Source organism: Limulus polyphemus, unplaced genomic scaffold, assembly GCF_000517525.1.
Source record: "Limulus polyphemus unplaced genomic scaffold, Limulus_polyphemus-2.1.2 Scaffold5192, whole genome shotgun sequence".
Classification (NCBI taxonomy): domain Eukaryota; kingdom Metazoa; phylum Arthropoda; class Merostomata; order Xiphosura; family Limulidae; genus Limulus; species Limulus polyphemus.
The window spans coordinates 4,599-28,863 of NW_013670802.1; the positions used below are offsets into that span (position 1 = coordinate 4,599).

General features: G+C 33.0%; 1 protein-coding gene across 3 annotated transcripts in view; it reads right to left on the reverse strand.

Moving 5' to 3' along the window:
• Nucleotides 1-6,146: 6,146 nt before the first annotated feature.
• Nucleotides 6,147-24,265, reverse strand: part of LOC106472248 (glycerophosphodiester phosphodiesterase domain-containing protein 1-like) — a 54,791-nt gene continuing 36,672 nt past the window's right edge. The window contains exons 4-5 of one of the 3 annotated variants that reach the window (XM_022400847.1): nucleotides 18,384-18,435; nucleotides 6,147-7,215 (exon numbers count right to left, since the gene is read on the reverse strand). In XM_022400847.1, the coding sequence (XP_022256555.1) occupies nucleotides 7,084-7,215; nucleotides 18,384-18,435 (184 nt within the window). In that variant the 3' untranslated portion in view covers nucleotides 6,147-7,083. Of the gene's footprint in view, nucleotides 7,216-11,929; nucleotides 12,033-12,163; nucleotides 12,688-18,383; nucleotides 18,436-24,265 lie in introns of those variants that run through there. The other 2 variants (XM_022400848.1, XM_022400849.1) reach the window with 2 other exon arrangements.

The following is a 24,265-nucleotide window of genomic DNA, read 5'->3' on the forward strand; positions in this document are numbered from 1 at the left end:
ATTTATAATCAGTCACAAGAACGTCGAATCTGAATCACTTGAAAAAACACGGGGGTGCTTAACTTTTTCCAGGTGTATAGTTACTTAGTACTTTCACGAATTAGAAAAGTATATAGTTAGAGTATTCCAACTGTCAAGGTTTAAAAAGCCACAATTATTTACAATAGGTGTATGTGACTTGTTGGTGATAAATTTCGATGATGAATACAAATGTTTATTACATGGTTGTTTACCACAATTGAATCTAGAGCTTTAAATAATTCTCTTTTTCATCAAAGGTTTTTTGGCAGATGCCACAATACCTGCAGAATCTGGTTACATCTCCGATGACCCCCAGTCAATGGAAGTTGTTGGTGGTTCTTTCTGCCACCTTCTTTCCTCCAAGGTGTCCTCCCACAATTGACACCTGAGCTAACTTCATCACTTGAGTCTAGTGTTCTGTTAGTTCTATGATCTGTTTAACTTTCCCAGTATAACTGCCTTGATAGATCCAGTACAGCCCTCCCTTTCATCTCTCTATTCTGTAAATTCCTTTCCCCTTTGTCTAGTGCTCGACTTTCTCCCAGGCACTGTCCCAAAGTTTCTGCAGTGAATGGATTTTCGTCTGTTCTTCCTTCAGTTCGTGTAGACCTACTTTCGAGACTTGCAGGGCTTGCTTACTTTCTTTTCTTGGGCTCCAGTGGTGAATGATATGCTTCATCAGTCATTTTTTCTGTTTGATTTCCCCAAATTTTTACTGCCTGGTATAATTCCAATTACCAAGTTATGGAGGTGCCTTAAGGTCTCCGACATAGTATGAAGTTTCCACCTATATTCTTGCTATGGGAAACATTCTTACTGTCCCATCAATCAGGACACACAGATGTACTTTCCCCATCATCTGATACTAGACTTGTTCTAACTACTGCACCCAGTGTCTCATAGGACATTCACTTTCTTGTCCCTGACGTATCCTCCACCTACTGGCATGTTGTGATTTATTGACACATTCTCCTATCACTACTGGCACTGTTGATCCACTTATTAACTTCAGTTGACCATCAATCATGCAATATTGAATCATGGTGATGTGAGATAGCAAATTCTATTTTTCGTGTGTGTGATTATGGTTATGCTTATCGTTCATTTACTATTTCCTTCTCTTCTTTAGTTTATTTATGAATTTTTAGTTGCATTAAAATGCTAACTCACTTTCTAGCTAATAATTTGTATTTTGAGTAAATATGTGCCTATGGTGAAACTGACACCAACTTCCACAGAAGTGATGTACAGATACTATTAATATAGTAGAAAAGTATGTTAATTTGTGATCACGAGGTTATACTCTCGTAATCTACTCTATGAATAAATACCCTGCCAGAAGCTCTACTGTGAAAGAGAGAGTCACGAGACCGTTAGTGAATAATTGCTGTTTATTGTTTGTTACTGATATTTAAAGTTATTTTTGGAATATTGTATTTACGGTTTTATTTTAATTAGGTTTTTTTCTTTTTCGTGTTTCCATTGTTTGAAATAATATTTGTGATAGATTGTTTAATATTGTTTAATAACTGTGTTTTGGCAAGTGTTTAATTAATTTATAAGTGTTGTTATTGTTAAATAAATTGTTTTTTGTTGTTGAATCCTGATTGTATTGGGTTGTCCATTTTTAAACTGTTACACTGGTGCTCGAAGAACTGTGACTTTGTATTTTTTGAGTTTCTCAATTTGGTATCAAGTGATTAATTCAGCAGTAATGTATCTTCAGTTAAACATAAGTTAGCTAGTGTTTGAAAATAACTGTTATTATGGAAGTTAGTGAGTCTGATGTGGCAAGCTTGAAGCAGTCTATGTCGGTATTGACAGAACAGGTGGAAATGCTAACATGCATTGGTGACTGATCTACTAGCGAGAGAACCTAAATCTCCCTCAACCTCAAAAGTTGAGAGCCAATTCTACCTACAGACCTGTAGAAAATTCACCAATTTACATCACCAGTCAACTCACCCCCTGTCTGTTGTGAAGTTTGACAGGAAATCAGATTTTAATGTCTTGGAGTTTCTTAAAAGTTTAGGAAGACATTGTTATATGTATCAAGTACCTGTGAATAAATGGGTGGAAACTGCAGCTTCTTGTTTGAGGGGAGGGCCACTAGAATGGTGGAAGGCTTTTGATCAGAAATGACTTTTGAACACTGGAGAGAATTTAAAGAAAAATTTACTAATTTGTACCTAGCGTGTTAGACAATATAGAATTGGCCAAGGAACTCTTTAGTAGGAAGTAGTACACTACCGCAGAGGATTCAGTTGTGATGTTTATTTGGAAGACTGCGAAAACTTATAAATTATGGAACCCCGAAGCTACAGAAAGAGAAATTGGGAAGTGTACAATAACACAATTGCATGTTTCTTTAGGAGTATATCTCTTATTGATATGCTTAAATTTACAAAACAATATGAGCATTACTAGAACAGTAAACAAGAAAGTTTTAATAGTGAAGTGATTAAAACTGAATACTATTTCTCTCACAAGGGACAGGACATATCCCACACCCTGTTGTAAAAGATAGAAGGGATGAGATTCCCTGGACGACAAGCAACAAAGAAATGAAAACCACAAATTAGCCAGCCAAATAGGAGAAATCAAAAGATCCTGGCAAGGGGTGTCGTAAATAGTATATTACCTGAGGAAAAAGCAAAAGAAACTCTGGATAAATCCTGGCTCAGAGCATCGAAAGCCAGAACAGTTGAGTGAGGAACTGGGGACCAAAAGAAGGTAAACTTGGAAATGAGTCATCAAAGCATCGATCAGTGGGGTCTTAAAATGGGGAAAAAAATTCAATGGAAGACAAAGGACCAGTTCATGTGATGGATTCTGTTTAGTTGAGGCAAGCAATTTGGCACTAGGTTCAAAAACCCCAGGAAATGACAAGCCACTAGGCAAATGCGATGATCATTGGCCCAATAAAGTAGTTTCATGGAGCAAACATATAGATCCCTAGAGTGGGTACCTCCCTGGTGGTTGATCTGAGAAATTACCATAAAGTTGTTCGAGTGGATTATCACAAGATAGCCTAACAATTGTGACCAAATAATTTGTCTTGCTGTTCCTCTGGAGACGAGATCCTGGAGGGTGTGGTGGTAGTACCAAGAACTATACCACAATCGGAAACAGGGGATTGTTGTAGATATGTAAGGAGATATTGATGGGGGGAGTGGAATGCCCTAGGTTGTATTGGAGTGGACAGAAATGGATGGAGAGAGGAAGGGAGAGTCGTAAGGACAGACAAGGGATCGTAGGATATAATCCATGGATCTCCAGAGCCCACTGAAAGGGACTCATGTGCATACAACCAAGAGAGATCAGAATTTCAAGAGAGGCAAAAGTTCCCAAAAGCATGAGAACCTCTCACATAGGAAGAAAAGGAGAGTGTATTGACACAAACATTTCCATGGTGCAAAGATGCAAAGGAGAATGTTGAGTCCTCGTTGCATGGGAATTGAGAAAATCATACATGTAAACAACATAGTTTTGAGTGGGAGTTATAACAGACTTGGAAAGTTTGACCAGCTGGACCAGGCAAGACACTTTCTGGAGTTAGCAATTACTGAATCCTATTGAGATGGGGTCAGAAGAAACCAGCCATCCATATAATAATAGAAGTGAAGGTCCAGAAGATGTATGTGCCAAGCAGAGGAAATGCATGATTCACTTGAAAACATAAGGGGCTGTGGATAAGCCAAAGAGAAGAGTACATAACCGAAATACTCACCCATTTTGGAGAAATGATGGGACATGGAACCAATAGGAATGTGAAGGAAGGCATCTGAAATATCAATCTCAGTCATTCACAGCCCAAAAAAGAGGTTGCAATGTAGACTAAGAAAGCCATTCCTTCAGAATTGAGGAACAATAAAAAAGAGATACAGAGATGACAGAGTATTAATTTCTCGTCTTCTTGTAGATGACAAATGGTGAGCAATAAGAACCCTGAGTGGAGTGAGAGAAGCTGAGGATTGGGAGAGAATGAAAAGGGGGTGGAGTATGAAAGTGTTGGGACAGCAGACCACGCAAAAACTTGCACAACCAAAGGGTCATTAGTGAAGGGAGACCACAGGTGGGCAAAGCAAGAGAGGCAGAATCGGCTCCAAAGAAAAGTTACCACCAAAAGCTGCAATAGCCTGCCTTGCAGGAGTGGGAGCAGCAAAAGAAGCAATTGGACAAGGTTAGATAGTCTGAAGTAAATTCAGAGGATGGGTAGCAGACTGAGGTACCATGGTCTAGTGAGTGTTGAAATCATAGAAACAATGAGGCAAGCAGCCTCAGACTGGGATTCCATGGAGTCAGGAACACTACCTAAAGACTCAGTGTAAGAAAATAGGCAAGATAAAGGTCATGGAGGAAGAGAAGCAGGTACCCAAAAGGAAAGCATCCCAACTGAGAAGATCCCAAAAACAAGAGCCCATGTGAAAATAGACAGCAGAATAAGAAATAGAATCCAAAGGGGCAAACAAATAAGAATGGGCATTACTTACAACATTATTGGAGTCATGATGGTGAGCTTAAGTTGGAGGTGAGGGTAGAGATATAGCAAAGAAGATGAATAAAGGTAATATAGAGATAAGTAGATTGCTAGAAGGAAAGAAACACAGAAGGAGAAAGAGAAGCACCTCAAATGGAAAGAAGGGAGTTGAAAGTCTGGTACTCAAAATTATAGATCATAGAAAACGAGTCAAAAAAGGATTGGGTGGGGATGAAGAAAATGTTGAATGACAAGAACTTGGAATAAAATGGCATCAGCATAGGCATAAATATCCTGGAGGGGAGACAAAGTCAGTTGATGGAGACTCATGAGGTAAAGGAACTCAAGAATCATCCAGATCCATTGGTGAAAGAGAGAGAATTTCACATACCTGAGTAATGAGTATAGCAAACAAAGAAGCAGGAGGTACCTGTTCCTCATTCGGAGTAGCATAATCATTAGCAAAGGCTGGAAGCAGAAAAAGCTGGTCAAAATCTTCCACAGGCAAGGTAAGCATCACAGAAGGCAATGAAACAGAATAATGAAAAACGTGGTCTGGAGAAGTCGCCAGATAGGAATCGACCATCTAATGCACAATAGTGGTAATATCTTAAACAGATAATGTGCATCCAGTCACCATTGATACAAATGTAAAAGATTACTGAAGAGCAACATCGGAGTCTAAGAACATGAAAGCAATATGGGCTTGAGAATCAGCTATCCATAAGCAAATTTTTTATATATACAGTAAAAAGGAAGAAACATGGTGGTTATAGAAAAATTGAAAGCATTTCAGGTGAATGGAAAAAAAATTCAAGAAGGACGAAGGTAACATAATACTAAGTAAAGAAAAGCAGCAAATCAAACTGATGGGAAACTCTCTAATGGTACAGGAAAAATCATGTCTAAACATGAGCGGTGCTTAAAAAAGAATGAGCACTATTTTGACAAGTCTAGACTTAGAATTAGCTAATTTAGTTATTGTAATTTTTTTATCATTAATTAGATACTAATTACTAAATAATCTGCTACTGTCTCCAAGAGAGTCTTGGGTATTTTTTTTGTTTTCATAGTGGCTTGGGTCTTCTTGATGGAAGTCTGGGGCATTATCCACTTGACTAGAGTCAAATTGAAGCTTGAATCAAATGACTATTTTAATGTTAAGCAGTATCTATTTAATAATGGTAAAAAATAAATGAAAAAGGGTACTAATTAGTAATTAGACTTAGGAAATCATACATGATACTAATCATGAAAAAGATTGACATCCAATTGCTTCAATTCTAATTAAAAACTTAATGGAAGTATGAAAGCTAGGCAGTTTGTTTTCACAAATTGACAAGTTAAGAATGTATATTTCTTCTAATAATTTATTATTTGCTCAGCTGTAACTATGATTTTCCTGCCAAAAGTATTCTTAAACAACTTTCACCCATAATAATAAAAGCCTGTACATGTTATAGTTAATGAATTTTCATTTCTTTTGTTATTCTGAAATAACTATCTTTAGTTGGCCTTTCCCATCAAGTCAGTACCTTAAAAGTCTTGTATTTTACCATACATAATCATTCCACCACTATGTTTTTGTATACTGAAAAATGTTTTTTTTTTTGCTAATTTTCCAATAAGTAAACAATTAGTCTGATATTTTTATTGATAATTAACGATCACTTGTTGATACATATTCGTAAGACAGGGCATCTACCTTTCTAATTAGCAATAATAAAAAAAAAAGATATATCACTTACTCCAACTAATAACAAGTTAAAAAATTTATGAAAAATACCTTTGGGTTTTCTATTTCTTTTAATCACAAATTGAAAATGATATTTTAAAGTGCATACTTTACAGATTCATTACCCCATACATGATATTGATCCAACAAAGCAACAGACAGAAGACACATCTCGATAAAATATGAAAAATGTTTGCTCACATTGAATAATCCCATGATCACCTCAAACAGCTCAAAACTATAGTCCTCAACCAATCAAATAAAATGTAAAAACTTCTGTTTTGTGAAGTAAGTAGGTCTCATAATAGATCTAATTGTTATGAGCCAAATCACTTGTTCAATCAGAGCAAACTTAATTTGTACTATATTATCCATTACTTGAATTCAAATTGATTATATGTTGTGTCTTGTAATGAATAGGAAGTCAATACTGAGTTAAATCTAATTCTGATCAGTGCAGCATTCATCATGATGACTTAATTACAGGACCAATGTCAAGTGTTGCTAATACATTACTTTTTAAAAACTACAGAGAAGATTTAAACTTACATGATTAAAAAAAACAAATAGATCACTTTGATTACATTTCACTATTACACATACAATGTTAAATATGTTTAAAAAAGTTAACTTGGAAATTACATAATATTGTTTCCTTATTAACATCAAAATTCAAAAATGAAATTACAAGTGATTTCCAAATAAATTTGTTAAAAAAATTTTCTCAAATATTTTTAACTGTGTAAACTTCTTGAATAAGTTGGAATTTCTCTTGTTTTTGCAAGTGAAGAATGTTATGAAGTTGGAGAAGTAAGCAAAATGGTCTTTGGTTAGGTAGTGGCTATAATCAGCTCTGAGCTACCTGCTTAATGTCCAAGTACTTTCGGAGCTTTGATGGGTAGTCAGTCATCACACCAGTAGCTCCAAGTTGAAAAGCAGCTTCATAGTCTTTATCTTCATTTAGAACCCATAGGTAGGTCTGGAATACATACAATCAAACATGCTATATGTATCTCACCACTTAACAGATTAAAAAATGCATTATATAAACAATGTTCATAATTATTTAATTAAACATATATTTAAACAACGTTCATCAAATTGAAAAGAACAAAAAACATAAATGCAAATAAAATCTAAAAATGCTAACTCTAAAACAAGTAAAAAAACAACAAAAAAATAGATAACCACTTAAGAAGTTTGAGCATTTGATAACATGCTGAAAACCTTGATACAATATCTCAAGTTCATGATAAATAGCTATAAAATCTACCTCAATATTAACTTATGATCAGAACAAGCTTGGTACTTAAGAGTGAAATTAAAAATCAATGGGGCAATCATTATAGCTAATTAAGTAAACCTTCTACTTATACAGATTAGAATGCATTCTTTCATTAGTTGGGTACTATCGTTGTTAACAATATTTTCAGTCATAATCCCAATAATATTTCACCAGGTTCTGCCAGCTTAGGACATTTATGTTAGTCCTATATACATATATTGAGTTAACACTGCAAAACAATCTTTATAATAAAAGTATACTAATAAAAAATAAATGAAATTAAAATGTAATGACATTTGATATACTAAGCAGTATGACCAATACAATTAATGAAAGTAACAATAAATATATAAGATAGTATAACTTAATTAGGGAATGCAGAATCACTAGCTTGTACAACTGGTGTAGAAGCAAATTTCTTAGAAAACCATAATCTTAATATAACCTGCCTGTTTTTTTCCAATTCTCCTTAACATATCTTATGACCAAAGGAAATTAATTTAGCCACTTCTGTTGGCTAATGATACAGGAGATATATGCAATTCCTAATCTTTGAATAACCAATGGGGCACTTATGAACCCTATCAGCTTTTAAGGCATGTAATTGCATAAAATGGACGGTCTTCAGAACAGGCTATACAATGCCTGATCTTGAGTCTGGACAGTCTGGTTATAGACTAACCATTGAACACTTGAAACAGTTGTTTGACCCATTGGAAATTCAAGCAACTGGGTAGAAATTAGTTTATGCCCCATAACAACATTGTCCATACATTATGAAAAAGAGATCAATATAAATTTAATAGTCACTTGACTGGTTGGAATTGATGGTTATCTTCAGCCAACATAATATAATAACTATGAATATTATGCAAATTAGCTATTATATTACATAAAAGCACAAAAAAGTGAACCATGTCCATTGCTCAATCTAGTTGTTTAGGTTTTATGAATGTATTAGGTACGGGGCTTTCACTATGATTCTTTTGGGACTAATAGATGATACAAATACAAATGTAATGCACACAATCTTGTTTACATTTTCATGTGTTTACTCCTTTTTATTTAACTAGATTAATTGATCTGAAAATAATCATGATTCTACTTAGGCCTGATTTTTATTTCACTGTACATAATTTCAAGTTCACTCTAAAATAATATCATCTCAACAAGACATTTCTAACTCCTCACAAGTTATCAAGTCGTCTCTTATTCAATCACTGTTTACTTTGAATTTTGACTAACTCTGATTTCCTCTAACTGATTATATAATATATTGCTACAAACTCCTTGAATGTTCCATAGTATCCTCAATATAAAAATGTTTTAATGACTTTATCCATGCTTATGTCTGTAAGTCATTGTTCTACATCAAGCAGTGGTATCTATCACCTAAACAATTTTATTAATTTAAATAAAATGATGAACTGGATTAGGGAATTTGTAGGTTATCAATAGCTCCTCATACAACTGCAATATTGAAATCATGAGCCAATAAAAATACATTGGAGATATAAGTCATTACTTTATTTACATTAATAAAAATGTCTCATAATAAACTCCAGTTTGCATTAAACAAAGTTAAGAATAATACCTATCAGCAAATGTTGTAGCACAGGCTTTCTATAAAGTATATGTAAAATATTTATATCATAATATATTATAGCACAATAGTCCTTCCTTAATTTCCTTGAACAAATTTCATAATTATTACACTTTACAGTTCGTAATTTATCCAAAATACAAATTTGTTTATTAGTCTTCTTTCAGGCTATACATCAATATACAAATAACTCTGTATACATTATCTTCAGAGTACAACTTCCTGGAGATTTTTTCTTGTGCACTTAAAACTTAAGTATGCTTCTTACCAACGTGCTGACTTCTTTGAGAGCCTGCTTCTGGCTCAGCATGAAGGGTCACATTAAGTTTCAACTATTTTTACATTTGCACATTCTTTTATATGGAAAAATATTACTTTTGTTTAGCTGCTTCTGCAGACAATCTGTATGTTGTTTTCCTACCTTGGTTGGCATGGCCAATTAGGATAAAAATCTTTAAGTCTGAGTCAACTTTGAGGATTTAATTTTTCTTCTTTGAATTGCATGATCATTCCATATCACTAAGCTAGAACTGAAATGTAGATACCTCACAACATATTTCTTCTTTACACTTGCTGACTTCAGATTTTAATAGACAAATTAATCTACATTGTTACAGGTATCCCTCATATGAATGGTATTACCTGTGTAGGTTTTTGTATGAGAATTTGGACTCGTTATTATAGACAGTGTGATCAAAGAAAAGACAAACAAACACAAGAGTTTCTAAAGTGAACAAGTATCTCACAGTTCATGGTTTGTAGCTCAGTTGCTCATTACAAAATTGGTAAATTTTGGTATCAGATCTCTGTGATAACCTTGTTCTATATTTAGTATGACTAGGTCATCGACAGTAAACTTCAGTTAGTTCAATAATGACAAAACTGAGAACAATTTATTAACACATAAAGATGAGTTACACAAGATAATTCATACATACTGGACATGCTGAGCAGTAAATTAGATTAAAACCTGCATGGTAATGTCTGCAGAAGAGATAGTAACATAACATAATGTTTTGGGACAACATTGGACCTATTGATCCATCTCGCTGTTCCATCCTCTAAACTAAACTAAAATAATTAAAACAAAAAACCCTCAAATCCAGCCCATATCATTCATATAGTTATCAAGCTTTCTCTTAAACTCACTTAAATGTACTGCCTCTGCAAGATCCGAAGATGACTCCTACCTAGCCAAAATTTATATTTGTGTCCCCTAGTCCTATTAAATATGAAAAAAAGATGATGCATCAACACTATCAATCCCCTTTACAATCTTAAACACCTTCTACTTCTTTTTTTTTCAAGAGAAAACAATTTGGGAGGCCTCTCCTGGTATGACAACCCCTCCATCCCAGGCAACATTCTAATAACCCTTTCCAACAATTCAATGTATTTCCTAAGTTTAGGAGCCCAAGACTGAACACAATTTTCCAAATGTGGCCTAACCAGTGACCTGTACAATAAAATTATAATCTCTTTAGACTTTCAAGATTTCTGTATATACAACCTAAAATACTATTTGTCTTACCACTAGCAACAGCACCCTGCTTGAATGACTTTAGAGACTGATCGACTATTACACCAAGATCCTTTTCCTTCATAACACTGTTAGAGTTTTTCCCCATCCAAATTACACTTATAATTCCAATTATGATAACCTACATGCATTACCTTGCATTTATTATAATTAAAACCCAACTGCCATTTATTTGCCCAACTCACTAAATGATTTAAATTAGTAACATCCTCTTCACAGCTAGCAACACCCAAGACCTTAATATCATCTGCAAATTTAAGTAATTCATTGACCATTCCTTCATCTTTGTCATTAATGTAAATAAAAAAGAGCAAAGTACCTAAGACTGAGCCCTGGGGTACCCCATTTGTGACATTAATACAGTTTGACTGAATTCAATTTGTAAAAACCCTCTGCTTTCTTCCATCTAATTTGCTAACTTATCCTCCACATCTATAGAAATATTTTTTTCTATAAATCTTTTATGTGGCACCTTGTTAAATGCTTTCTGAAAATCCAGATACACCAAATCTATACAATTACCCTCATCTACATAAGTATTAATCTTTTCAAAGAATGTCAAAAGATTTGTAAGGCGAGATTTTCCCTTAGTGAAACCATGTTGACTATCCAATGAAATTCTAAACTTTGTTAAATCACTTTGCAAAGCATCTTTTAACAGACTTTTCAAAACTTTTCCCACATCTGATGTAAGACTAATGGATCTATAATTACTGGGACAATTTTATCACCTCCCTTGAAAAGAGGAGATACATTAGCTAACTTCCAATCCTCTGGTAGTTACCCACTATTCAAGGACTGACAAAAAAATAGTAGTAATGGCTCACATATCCAATCTTTAACCTCCTTCAAAACCCTTGGGGAAATATTATTTGGCCCAGGATCTTTGTCATTTTTTAAACTTCCCAATTTTTTCTTAATCTGCTCAGAATTAATGCAGTCATCTTGTTTGATCTCATTTCCATTTATCAACTGTTCAAGATGTGGAATACTGGTTAAATCTTCATTTGTAAAAATAAAAGAAAAAGCAAAATTTGATAACCCAGCCATCTTATAATCATCAGATACTAGCCTTCCTTTATCATCCCTCAAAGATCCTACCCCATCCTAATATTTTGTTTACCCTTGATGTATTTAAAGAAATCCTTATTGTTAATTTTTACATTTTCAACCAACCTTTTCTCATACATCCTTTTAGATGTCCTAATTTCCTGTTTCATAAACTTTCTTGATCTTCTATAATCTTCTAAATCTCCTGTCATACCAGTCAATTTAAATTTCTTAAATTTATGATGCTGTTCTTTAATTTTATCTCTTAAACTCTTTGTGAGCCAACCTGAGTCTTTACTTGCAGTTCACATTTTCTTTCTGTAAGGAATATGATTACCTTGAATATTAAAAAATTATCTTTAAAAATTTTTCACTATCTGATCAATGTCTCCAAATAATTCAGCTGCCCAATTCACAACAGATAATTTTTGTTGCATCCCTTCAAAACTTGTAACCAAATATCATTATTCCTTATCTCTATATGCAGCAAACATCAAACCTAATAGAAAAGATACTAATGAAAAACCTGTTAACTCAGCAGTTAAATATTTATATACTGTAACTCATTAATGTGTAAGATAATTAATGTAAAATTACATCACAAGCCATTGAGAAATAACCATCTTGATGTCATGTGTTTACAGTAATTAACATAATAATATGTCACAAGCCAATAAATGATAAAAACCTTGTACAAAGCATGTAATTGTTAAGCTATATCATACACTGTAGTTTCAGTTTAGACAAGATGAATGCACAAAATGTAAGGAGGAAACTTGTAAGTTATTGTTAAGAGAACCTGTGTGTGTGTAATGATGTGACAATATATGTCATGTAATGAGTATGTAGCAGTAGGTGTTTGCATCTGAAGAAAGAAAAAATGCTAACTTAATTTCTCACATATTCCTTCTTTTATTGACATACATAGGTAGCTGTTTCAATAAAGCAGGCCTGTATCATTCTAGTTTTCCATCTGAAAATGAATATAATGCTGTTGTTATGATTACTTTGCTTTCCACTATTTCACCAACTTAAAAAAACATGTACTGATGTAAGGTTATCTTTTTCATCAGAATAAAATGACAAGGATATACTATGTATCAACATATTAGCCAGCTTATAAGCTGGTGTTGGAGTTTCTTGATTTAATAAAGCTTTCTTGTTATTACCAAATATGACATAACTGGTTAAGTTTTTCACTTGTAGCAGAGGATAAAGAACATTAACAGCTACTTTCACAAGTGATTTTTCTAAAACAGCATTGTTGTAACTGTTAATGCCTCTTTTTTCTGGTTCTTTCCTTTGAAACAAAATCTATCACATACTTATTCCAAAGCTTTCTTAAAGACAGAAATTCATGCACGTGAAAACTTGGTAGCACTAGCTTTTATATCATTTAATGCATGTTTTTAATTTTTCAGTTCTAGTCTATTTAATGATAGTTTAAGATTAATATTAGAATAATTACCCTTTAAACCTGTTGCTGTATTTTGGATCACTTAAGATAATGAGTAATAAAAAAAAAATAGTGTTGGGTTTTTCAGCTTGTCTCATTCTAAAGAAGCATGGTTTACTATTTTGGCACTCCTGATCTTCAATTTTCTGCATTTTCCTAGTTAGCATTCAGAAACATTACTACAGTGTATTTTGATATTTGACTACCAAGGTTTAAAAAACAAATGCCCAACAAATAATCCAGTATATTATTTCTGATGAACACATAGAGATTCTGAAGAAGGAATCTTTTTCCATCCTGTACCTGCAATATTATTAAATAAACACAGTTCATATGCATCCTTGATCCTAATTGAATAGTTTGCCTATTATAAATTTTTACAAGAACTAAAGTGTGTTTCAGTTTTACTTAAAATGTTGGATTTCCTTGCTCTGTAGCAGCCCAGCTACTAACTTAGATTTAGGCATGTACATATTCATGTATTAGTCTTACTTCTATTTAGGATAAGAAATGTTTATCATAGCATAACATTCAGACAAGGTTGTCCTTGCACATCCTTGTTTTATCTAAAGCCCAGCCTATCTTTTTCTACTCATGTCATCAGCAATTTTTACTAATTATGTCCTGATCAATATCATTAATGTGAATATGAAAAAGCACAGACCCCTGAATTACTTCACTTATAATAAGGGTTCAGTGTAACTGGACACAATTAATAATAACTCATCAAATCACCATAAAATTCAATTAATTAGTTTTTCCCCAACCTTCCTGATATGATTTTTGTAGCTAATCTTTTGTATGGCACTTTATCAAATACTTTGTGAAAACTTAAGTACACTAAGTCGACACTCTTTTCTTCATCCAGATAACAAATATTATCATTAAAAAGAGACAACAGATTAGTAAAGCAAGATTTCCTTTGGTGAATTCATTTAGGAATTCCTATATTTTTAGCTAAATGATTATGAAATGCTTGTTTTATCTATAGAATTTTTTGCACTACAGAAGTCTGACTAACTGGCCTAAAATTTCCCATGTTAACTCTTACCACCTCCTCTGAAAATAGAAGTAACATTAGCAATTCTCTAATGGTCACTGTCTATTTATCTGTACCAACAATTAGAGAGAGAAGTTTGTATATCTTATCTCTGATCTTCTTTAAATCCCTGGAAACAAACTGACAGGTCCTGGTGCCTTATGTTTAATCTCTCAATATTTTTACTTACAATCGCCAGATAAATATTTGCATGACTAATGTCATTTTAAATATTTACCATAGAATGCTTAGGGTCAGAGATATTACTAGCATCTTCTCTTGTGAAAAAAGAAAGAAAACAAAACATTTAGAAGCTCAACAATTTCATAGTCTTCAACAAAAACCTTACCATAAGCATCCTTTAAGGGCCCAATCCCCATTTCATATTTTGCTTAGTTTTAACATAAAATCATGCTGTTAGTTTTAACATTTATCAACAAGTTATTTCACATAAGTCCTTTCAAAATTTCTTTCTAATCAAATACCTTGCTTTCCTATGGTTCTTTAAGTTTTCCAACTTATCTTTCAATAAATTTATCCCTGGTTTTGTTATGTTGTTAGTAAGCCAATTACATTTGAATGTCTTTATTTTCTTTTCCACTTTTTAGGAACATGCCTACCTTTAATTAAAAGCAATTTATTTTTATAATTTCTCCAAGTCTGCTGCACATCACTCTTTGGCTTCATCTGTCTGATCAGGTGGCCTATAACAATCCCCTATTAAAAACTTTATAAACTTGAAAGATCTAATTGTAAGCTGTATAAGATTAAACCTCTTGTCTACCATTTTCCATCTTCAATCCCAACATTTCTCCCTTGTATAAAGAGCCACCACACTTCCTGTTAGATATACACGACTCTTTCTGGACTTTGTTGGTGACTGACAGATAGCCATTGAAGAGGAGAAACTAACTCATATATAAGATGCACCAGCCCGAACAACCAAGCAGCAAGTCAGATCCTTCCTGGAGTTAGTGAGATACTATAGGAAGTTCATCCCAAACTATGCTGAAGTCACTGCACCATTGACAGACCTGACCAAGAAAGGCCAACCTAACAAGGTGAAGTGGGAACAACCACAGCAGATGGCATTCCAGGAGTTGGCGAACATGTTAGGAAGTTTGCTAATTCTTAGAATACCGGACTTCAACAAATCATTCATTGTTCAGGCTGCTGCATCAGATGTTGGCATTGGAGCAGTACTTCTGCAAGAACATGAAGACAGACTCTTTCCCATAATGTATGTCTGTAAAAAGCTGTTGAACTATTCTGTGATTGAACGAGAGTATCTGGTCATCATATTTGCCACCTGGAGATTCCAGAACTATCTCTATGGGAAGGAGTTCATCATCCAGACAGACCATCAGCCCTTTGCATGTGCAAAATCAACAGTGCAAGGACCATGAGGTGGATATTGTACATCCAGAACTACTGGTTCTGCATTAAGGCCAGCAAAGGGACTGCAAATGTTGATGCAGACTGTATGAGTAGGCTTTGTAGATGAGCTGAAAACAATCTTTGTATATAGTATAAAAAAATGTGTTTAAATATTTTTCTCGAAGAGGGGCTTATCGTTTTAGATATGTATCTGTTCAAGTTTAATGCAAAAGTTATGATTTAGTTATATGTATAGCACAAGTGTTAAATTTAGTTATTTTTAGAAGTGATAATTTATTGCAAGCTTGTTTACATAACTGTTTGCAAATCACATGTTCTGTAGTTCAATAGTTATGAATTGGTGATTGTTATATTATTGCATCATGTTACTAGAACCTTCTGAGTTTTTATCATTGTTTTAATTGAGTATTATTGAATCATAATATCTAGTAGTGTGTAGAATGTTCTAGACCTCTGTCAGGGTATAAATACTCATCAAAAATGTAGTTTGATAGACAGATCTAGACTGTGGGATTGTGAGTTTAGCCATAAAGAGCAAATAGTAGCAATTTTTAAAGTGAAATGATCAAAAACCGTATTGTAATAACAGAGTAGGGAAGAATAATTTGTCTTGGCAATTGTGTTCTAAAGTAATTGAACCAGCCTTTGTTGACTTTGAGAAAATAAAAGAGACAAGTATTTAAAGTTTGGGATACAACTGTGGTAACAAACAGTTATAGTGGTGATTTTAAAATGAAATTATCACAGACTGTATTGTAATAACAGTGCAGGAAGAATAATTCATCTTCTCAAATTGTGTTCTAAAGTAACTGAACCAATCTGTGTGGCCTTTGATGAAAAAGAGTCGATGATTTAAAGCTCTGGATACAACTGTGGTAACCACCACTGCTGATTCACTGTATAGGGTTGGTCAACCTCTGGCAGTTGGATGCAAGTGTGCTGTTTACAGTGTATTGTTTGCAAAAATTCTGTGAGCAGTTAGAGCATCCGGAGACAATGGGTTAATGATAGGTAAATCACAAGAAGTGCTTGTAACAAAAAGTATCAGGGTTTTAAAATTCTTAATGATTTTTAAATTTCCACTCATGCCCCATTTGTTAATATACATGTTTTTACTAATACAATATATACATATTTCAGGCTTAAGTTGAATTAACCTTTTCCAAACTGGAGGAGTGTCACTGATATCCCTTGATTTTTCCTTTTCAAAGTGAAAATACTTAATCAAATTGCATGGAACTTAGAACAACTTTATTAAATACTATCTAGTTTGACTTAAAAAACCTCATATAGTGTAATCTGTTTTTCTATCATTTTTAGGTTGCAAAATTTCAAATGTTTTGAGAGACCTTTGTTTGAAAAACTTTTTAAATACTTCCTTTCTTCTGAGAATTCTTTAAAATGCTGATTAAGAAGATCCACTTTATATATCCAATCAGTTTAAACTTGACTGATATTCATTAAACATACTTTTTTGATACTGTATTTTGACACTTGTTGTAGCGACCACTTCCAACTATAAATCTAATGGTAAAAAACACTACAGATACTGATGAAAGATGTATTGGTGATTGATGTCCTGACCTTTCAAAATGGTTAGCAATGTTCTTGGCCAAAATCTATTGATATCTAACAAATGCACTTTCTTTTAAATAGATTATAACTTATTTTATCTATGTGCATTGTTGGAATATGATAAACTTAACATTAATCTTAAACCATTATTTGACTCTTGTTTCCTTGACACTCTTGTAGATTTTCTTGAAATAGCATTCTGTGCAAGTTCCAACTGACTGTATACTCCTGATATTTCAAATCTAAACCATTAATTGACAAAAGCCTGAGTGTGTAAGTCTGCTTATAACTGGCAAACTTATGGACTGCTTGTATCTGGAAACTTAATTTCTCGTGATAAAGTCATAAATTACTTCTCACACCAGTTCCTTCACTCTACATTGACATAAATAGTTTATAATCTGCTCTATTCAACGACATTCAGACTTTGCCTTAAACTATTTTTCAAAACTGAGCTTCTTTAGTACTTGGGGGTCATAAAAGGGTGGGAACAAGTAACTTCACAAATAAAATCCAAGAAAGAGAAGGAAAATCACATGAGAAACAAAACCATGAGAACTATATTTTCAAGTGATGATAGTTTTCATGAAATATAAACATATCATTTAGGATCGATAAAAAAAATTCTCCAAAATCAATAAGGGTGTTGTTTACAGGCAAAACTCCGCGGAGCTGTGCAAAAATGTAAGTTTGAACAATTTTTTTATTTTTCTTTGAAAATTTAACTAAATGTTACAAAATGACAAAATATCAATTATAAAATATTTTTGAGTAAAAATATTGTTGAAAAATAATTATAATTATTATTTGACTTTATTTACATTTTGAAATTTGATATGCTGGTGTGCTGAAAAGTGCTCAACTGTCTGGATAGGGTTAATTACAAATGCATAACAAAGTTAAAGTCTGTAGCTATATTTTTTTTATTATTCCAGAGTTTAAAAACTTAAATGAAAATGATTATGTCAAAAATGTTCCTTGTCAATTGTATATCATATAAGAATTTCCTGTTTTTTTTATCTCAGTGACCTGAAATAAACTAGTTTTTTAATGGTTTATTAAACATTGGAATATAGTGTGCATCTAAAAGGTATTATATTTCTTTATACTGAAGTTAATTAAAAACATTTTTTTGGTTTTAACTTCAAAAATACATAATTTAGTTACTGCTTTTCATATTTTCTGGTATATCATCTCCTACCTGTATGCCTCGCTTCTCTAAATGACAAAAAAGTGCTTTGTTCATCAGCAGTCTGAAATATAGAAACAGTGCATATTAACATATAATCAATAAACATAGCTCAACATAGAATTCAACAAACATGATTGCTACTTTACTTTCAATTGCTAACCTAAAGTTAAATGGCTATTTAGATATCATTATTTTTACAACAATTATGAAATAGCTATTCAAAATAAATGTTCTTTTGAACTCAAACTAGAATAAGTCAGATATATTTAGCATGTTTAATGTTGTCATTCACATTTAATAGTTCTTATACAGTAAGTACGATATTCTGTCATACAATTACAGGCCACTTTATCTCCTACCTAATATCAGATTTGGCCACCTTATGCAATGATAATAATTTTAGAATAAGCATGATATAGACCTGTGATTCACAATCTGTGGTACTCATAGACTCAAGGATACACAAGAATCTTTGAAAAACATTATAAATGAAATAAACTTCATGATTGAATACTGGAAGGAATCTTGGTAAGTTATCAATGTGTTCTACTAGTCAACACTCAACATTTGTGTTGTTGTTGACTCAGTGATAATAATTTCTTTTGATTTACTAATATAAATCACTCTAAATGTTTTTTGTTAATTATGTGCATCAAAGGTATTGAACTGGATCAGAGGTCTGTCTGTAGGTATGCAGCATGTTGAAAGATATCATATTTGATTGTAATCTATACACTAGCTCTCTTATTAACCCTCTGAATGTGGATCGGTTAAAATGCAAATATAACAACATTTTTACTGAATTACTTTCAAAATTCAATTAAACTAATTTATCATCAGTGTATATCAATAACTTTGGCATCATAATGTAGTTAATAAATCAAATATATGTTTTAATTTTTTAATTTCAAAAGGAAATATTTAAATAAATTCTCACACTTCACTTTCTGTGACACTTATTTGCTCTGAATTGCCCATTTTCAATTTTTTAATTTCCTCTACATGACATTTTGGGTTTAACATAAATTACACATCTATAGTACATATATTACCAAAGTACAGTCCAATTTTATAGCCTCCATTCATTTTGGTTTATGAAGATATAAATGAGAATGTCAAACTCATTTGCCATGCCCTCCTATCATATCCTGTCTTTCACAAAATTCTCTTTCTTATGTTTGATCCTGGATGATTTATAACCGATAGAGAGAAAATGTTTTGATTTACTAATTTCCAAATAAGAATAATTCATTCTGATGACAGTATTTCAATTATTCAGCCTACAGATTTATTGTTACTATTGCGAAGTTCACATCATTTAAGTGAATTATCCTAAGGCACTAATACTTTAGTAAGAAAGCCAATTAAATTGTGATAGTTATAGGACATAGTAAGCTTTATGCATATTATTATTTTGTGTTCTTAAGTGCATATTTGAAATAAATAAAAATTATTTTCTGTGCTACTACAATTGTTAAAAAAAGGTAAGGTTAGGGTTCTTCAAAGGCCAATAGAAAGAAAACAAAAGGTCAGGTGTAAGTGCTAAATTTCTTGTTTTTAACTCTTTTGCTACTGAAAAGGTGGATTACACTGATCAGGTGATGTCAAAGTGACCATTAGAGTTTCCATTCTATAACTTTTAACATGCATTGTGTATCTTCATAAAAGTTTTCAAAAATATTAGTAACTATTACAAGTCTTTTGTAGACAAAAAGACAGGATTTTAAATTAAGTATTTTAACTAAAAATGTGTAGGTGAATATATGGAGTAAGAGTGTTGACTTCTCTGAGTGCAAAGTGAATTTCATATTAAGATTAAAAATACTTATCTCCTTCTGAAAATATTCAAATTTCATTTGCATAATCTCAAAAATCTCCTTAATAAATATCAAATGTTTTTTCCGGAAAAACTTTATATTTTATCTGTTATTTTCTTTAGCCTTATTCTATATTGGATCAGTCAATTTGACTGCCCTTGTAATCACCATAAAACTTTAAAGGTTGAAAAATGCAAAATAAAGTGAGTAGTACTGTTCTATCTTCTTTAGTATTGATGATGAAGTTCCAAAGTACTTCTCCTGAGAGTTTCTGCTTGTAATTTTCACATCTGTTTTCTAGGTTTATTTTACTGTTAGCAGCTGAAGTAGAAACCTGCTGATCATAAAACAATGAATCACCACTCCTGCCATTAGACTTGTTTATGTGACCCCATAATACAATACTGTTGGTAGGAAATAAGTTTGTGCAGCACAATTATCAGAACTTTCTCACAGAGTTTATTGTAATCTTGGCAGTGAGAACACAGTGGGAAGGGATTTATTGTCTTGTTTAGAGTATAGTGGTTGCAACGAGAATTGTCTAAAGTAATAAAAGTGGGAGAAAATGTTTCTGATATGGCTCTGTAGAAAGTCTGGGCTAATACAATAAACTTGGTAGGTATTTGGACATTAGTTATCTTTCTGGGGTGGTCAGAATTTAGCAGTATTGGAGTACAAAGTGTGTAAGTGCTTATGAAAATGTATATATACATATTATTACCATTTACTTATAAATGCATAATTTTTAGTTATTTTTCTTAACACGTAACACAATTAATAAAAAATATATAGAAAAACAATGATTTCTAGTAATTACATTGTTACAAAATTTATTTGAACTTGTGTATTGTACTTGCTAAGCCTCACCGCAAGCCTAATTTATTCTCTCAAGTGGAGGGGGAAGACAAAAGTTCACAATGGACTTTGTATGGTAGGTGTAATAAAATATAAACAGAGCAATAAGTTATGCGATATGCATTCACACAAACAATGTAAAAACCATGATAATAACTATCAATGACTATCCTAGATTCATTAACGACTCCAGTGCATGAAAGTCAAAAGTTTCAAAATGGATAAATTAAGGGTATGTGACAAAGCGTTATTAGCAAGTTTAAGTAGGTTTAACTACTTTTAAGTCCTTTCCTACATCCTAATTTGTAATAAGCAGTTGCATTATTGTTGTTTATCCATTGAACAATCTTTTGTTGTGATCATTTTGTAAACTTATTTTTAATATATTTTCTTTCGTGGCTTATATTATTACACTTTTATGGTTAAACAATTTCCAAATGGGTACTTACTTCAGAAACACTAAAAGCCTTTCCTTGTTGTGTTGCTCTGTCAACAACCATATAACTCAGAGTTCTGAATGTATTTGATGCATAATTATTACCCATAATTCTCCACTCTTGGAGAGACTTCCACATGATTTATTGCAAACTCATCAGAGCAATTTACATAAGCTCTGCTTTCCCAGGATAATTCAGACTTATAAGTTGCAGTCATGATGGAAAACCATATATCATTCAATCATGAAGAGGTGGTGGGAATGTATTTCAGATTGACCATAAATACGTACTTAAAATTCACTTTCATTATAAAAAAGACAGCTCCAAAAATGTGGTCAAGTATAGTCCAAGTAGTATACAGAAACAGAAACATTTGAAGAACTGGATTCAAGACATAATGATTGAAGGGGACCAACCGTATATAAAGACTGTACCTAAGGACAAACAGAAGAAATTAAACTTTTCTCAGCAGAGTATCTCTTTGTCATGGACACTTTTTAATTCATGCAAAAAAAAAGGAGTTTGTTAGTGCTGTAATATGTTTACCTGTGGAGATAACAGTGGGAGTACAGGTTATGTCATAAACAGATAGGAGTAATACTGTGCCTTGCTTCTGTGTAGGAAAGTTCTCAATGGAGCAGCCCAGTAAAAAATTATTATAGGATATACTCCTGGAGCATTAGCCCCTCCTCATTCATATATAAAAGGACCAATGAGTAGTAGCAAGTTAAAAAATTGGACAAATCAGTGTGTGCTCAGAGAGAATCGAAGAAAAGCCCAAGATGTGCCTAGGATGAGGCTTAACAACTTGAGGACAGTGCAATGGGATCAAGAAAAGAAAAGAGAAAACACAAATAAATGCACAGATGTTTCTTATCCAGTTTGGAGCTATGAGACATCTACTGAAAATTGGTGTCACACCTCAGATATCTTTAATGCCATGCAAAGACAGCAGGCAGATGTGGGAAAGGTACCCAATGAGGCATCATCAGTAACCAGATGGCATTCACTTGCACTTCCAGAGGGCACCACCCTTTCATGCAGCACTAGCACAAAGGGTGGATTTGTGTCTAGGTCAGACATAGAGGTTTAAATGTCATGTGAGAGTCCTGACTAGACTAATCCATATAAATACAGAATTTCCTACGAGGAGGATTGTAAATTATGCATAGGTGAAATAAGAACAAACACATGGGTATATAAGAGCCTGTAAAAGACCCAACTGTAATAAACCATATAAACATCAATGTCCTACAACAGAAGACACTTTTGTTTTACTGAAATAACTTCTCAAACCCAAACACTAGTGGGGTGTTAGGTTGGAACAGAAATACTCAGATCACCATATACAATATAACTGTGGACCCACGGGCTAAATGAGCATTTAATAGAGAAAACCTCACTGCTATAAATTCCACCTGTCTTGGAGAAGCAGGAAACAGAATTAAAAATCTTAAGGGATAGCAATGTCAGGTATACATATCTTTAAAAATGTATTTTGATTTGTCCACATTGCAGTCTGTAATGGGGTACAGACATTTATAAATGGTGAATTTGATAGATATGTCAGATTTTAAAAATATATTATATAAGTTCTTATTTTTGCCAGTTGTAAAAATAAATAAAATAAAAAGCTTTCCTACAAAAAAAATCAAGAAACACTCTTCTACCTGAAGTGAGTAGAAGAAAAAACCTCTTTGTTAGGGTAAGCAAGTCACTAATGATTCAAAATGAGAAGTAAGACATCATAAGACGTGACCTAAATCCCACTAAGGGAAAGTGTCTAGAGGTAAAGTAATATCAGTGAAAAAGTAAGGATGAGAGATAAAGATGGCTTCTATGGCATTTAGAGGTGGCAGAGAGGCAGCTCTGAAGTCAGCAAAAGAAAAAGCAGATGAGCCACAAGTCATGAAATAAGAATAAGAAAAATGAGGCAATCTGTTGATGAACTTGACAAAAAGACAAGAAACTGAATTTCAGAGACACCAACTCCTCAATATTGCCCAGTGAGATTGGGAGACTGCTAAAAATTAACATTGGTAAGAATGTGAGAATGCTCAAACTACTTGAAAAGAAAATACAATTTCTCTAATAGACTGCATAAAGCCAGTTGCAAAGCTGTAGGTTATGAATGTTGATGTGGAAAATGGATGTTTGAAGCTGGCATAGAAAACATTTCCAAAGAGGTTGTGAAATGGAATCCCATTGAGATATATATGATGCAGCAGGAGAACCCATGGTAGAGCCAGCCAGTGTGGACCAATAATGAGAACTCAGCATTTTGATGAATTGATATTGGCCAATTCCTGAGGAAAAAAGATGAAGAGGTGAACATTTTTTTTTTAAAAACTTAGCTCAAAGTATCTACTTCAAGAGAAGCAGGGTCTGAAACTGAGGACCAGTAACATGGAAGAATATGTTTGTTCACCATTACAAGTACATTGATAAGAGATTGATCCAGGCTATTGGCACAACCAATTAAAAACTGAAGGGTGAAGGATCCATTCTGTAGGAAATATATGAGAAAAATGTGCAAAAGACCAAACACAAGACAGCTTCAGAGATGATAAGCATTATGTGAATAGAGCCAAAGATAGAGAGAATGCAGTAAAACAAAGACTGCAAAATCAAGTTCCTCTTTGATTCGCGCTAAAAAATCATTGTAGAAATCTTTAAAACTAAGGTACAATAATAATGTAGTAAGAGTAGGAACGTTCAACAAGCATACTGAACTGCCCAAAGATTGACATGAGATGTTAAGTCATGAAGAGAGAAGGTATTT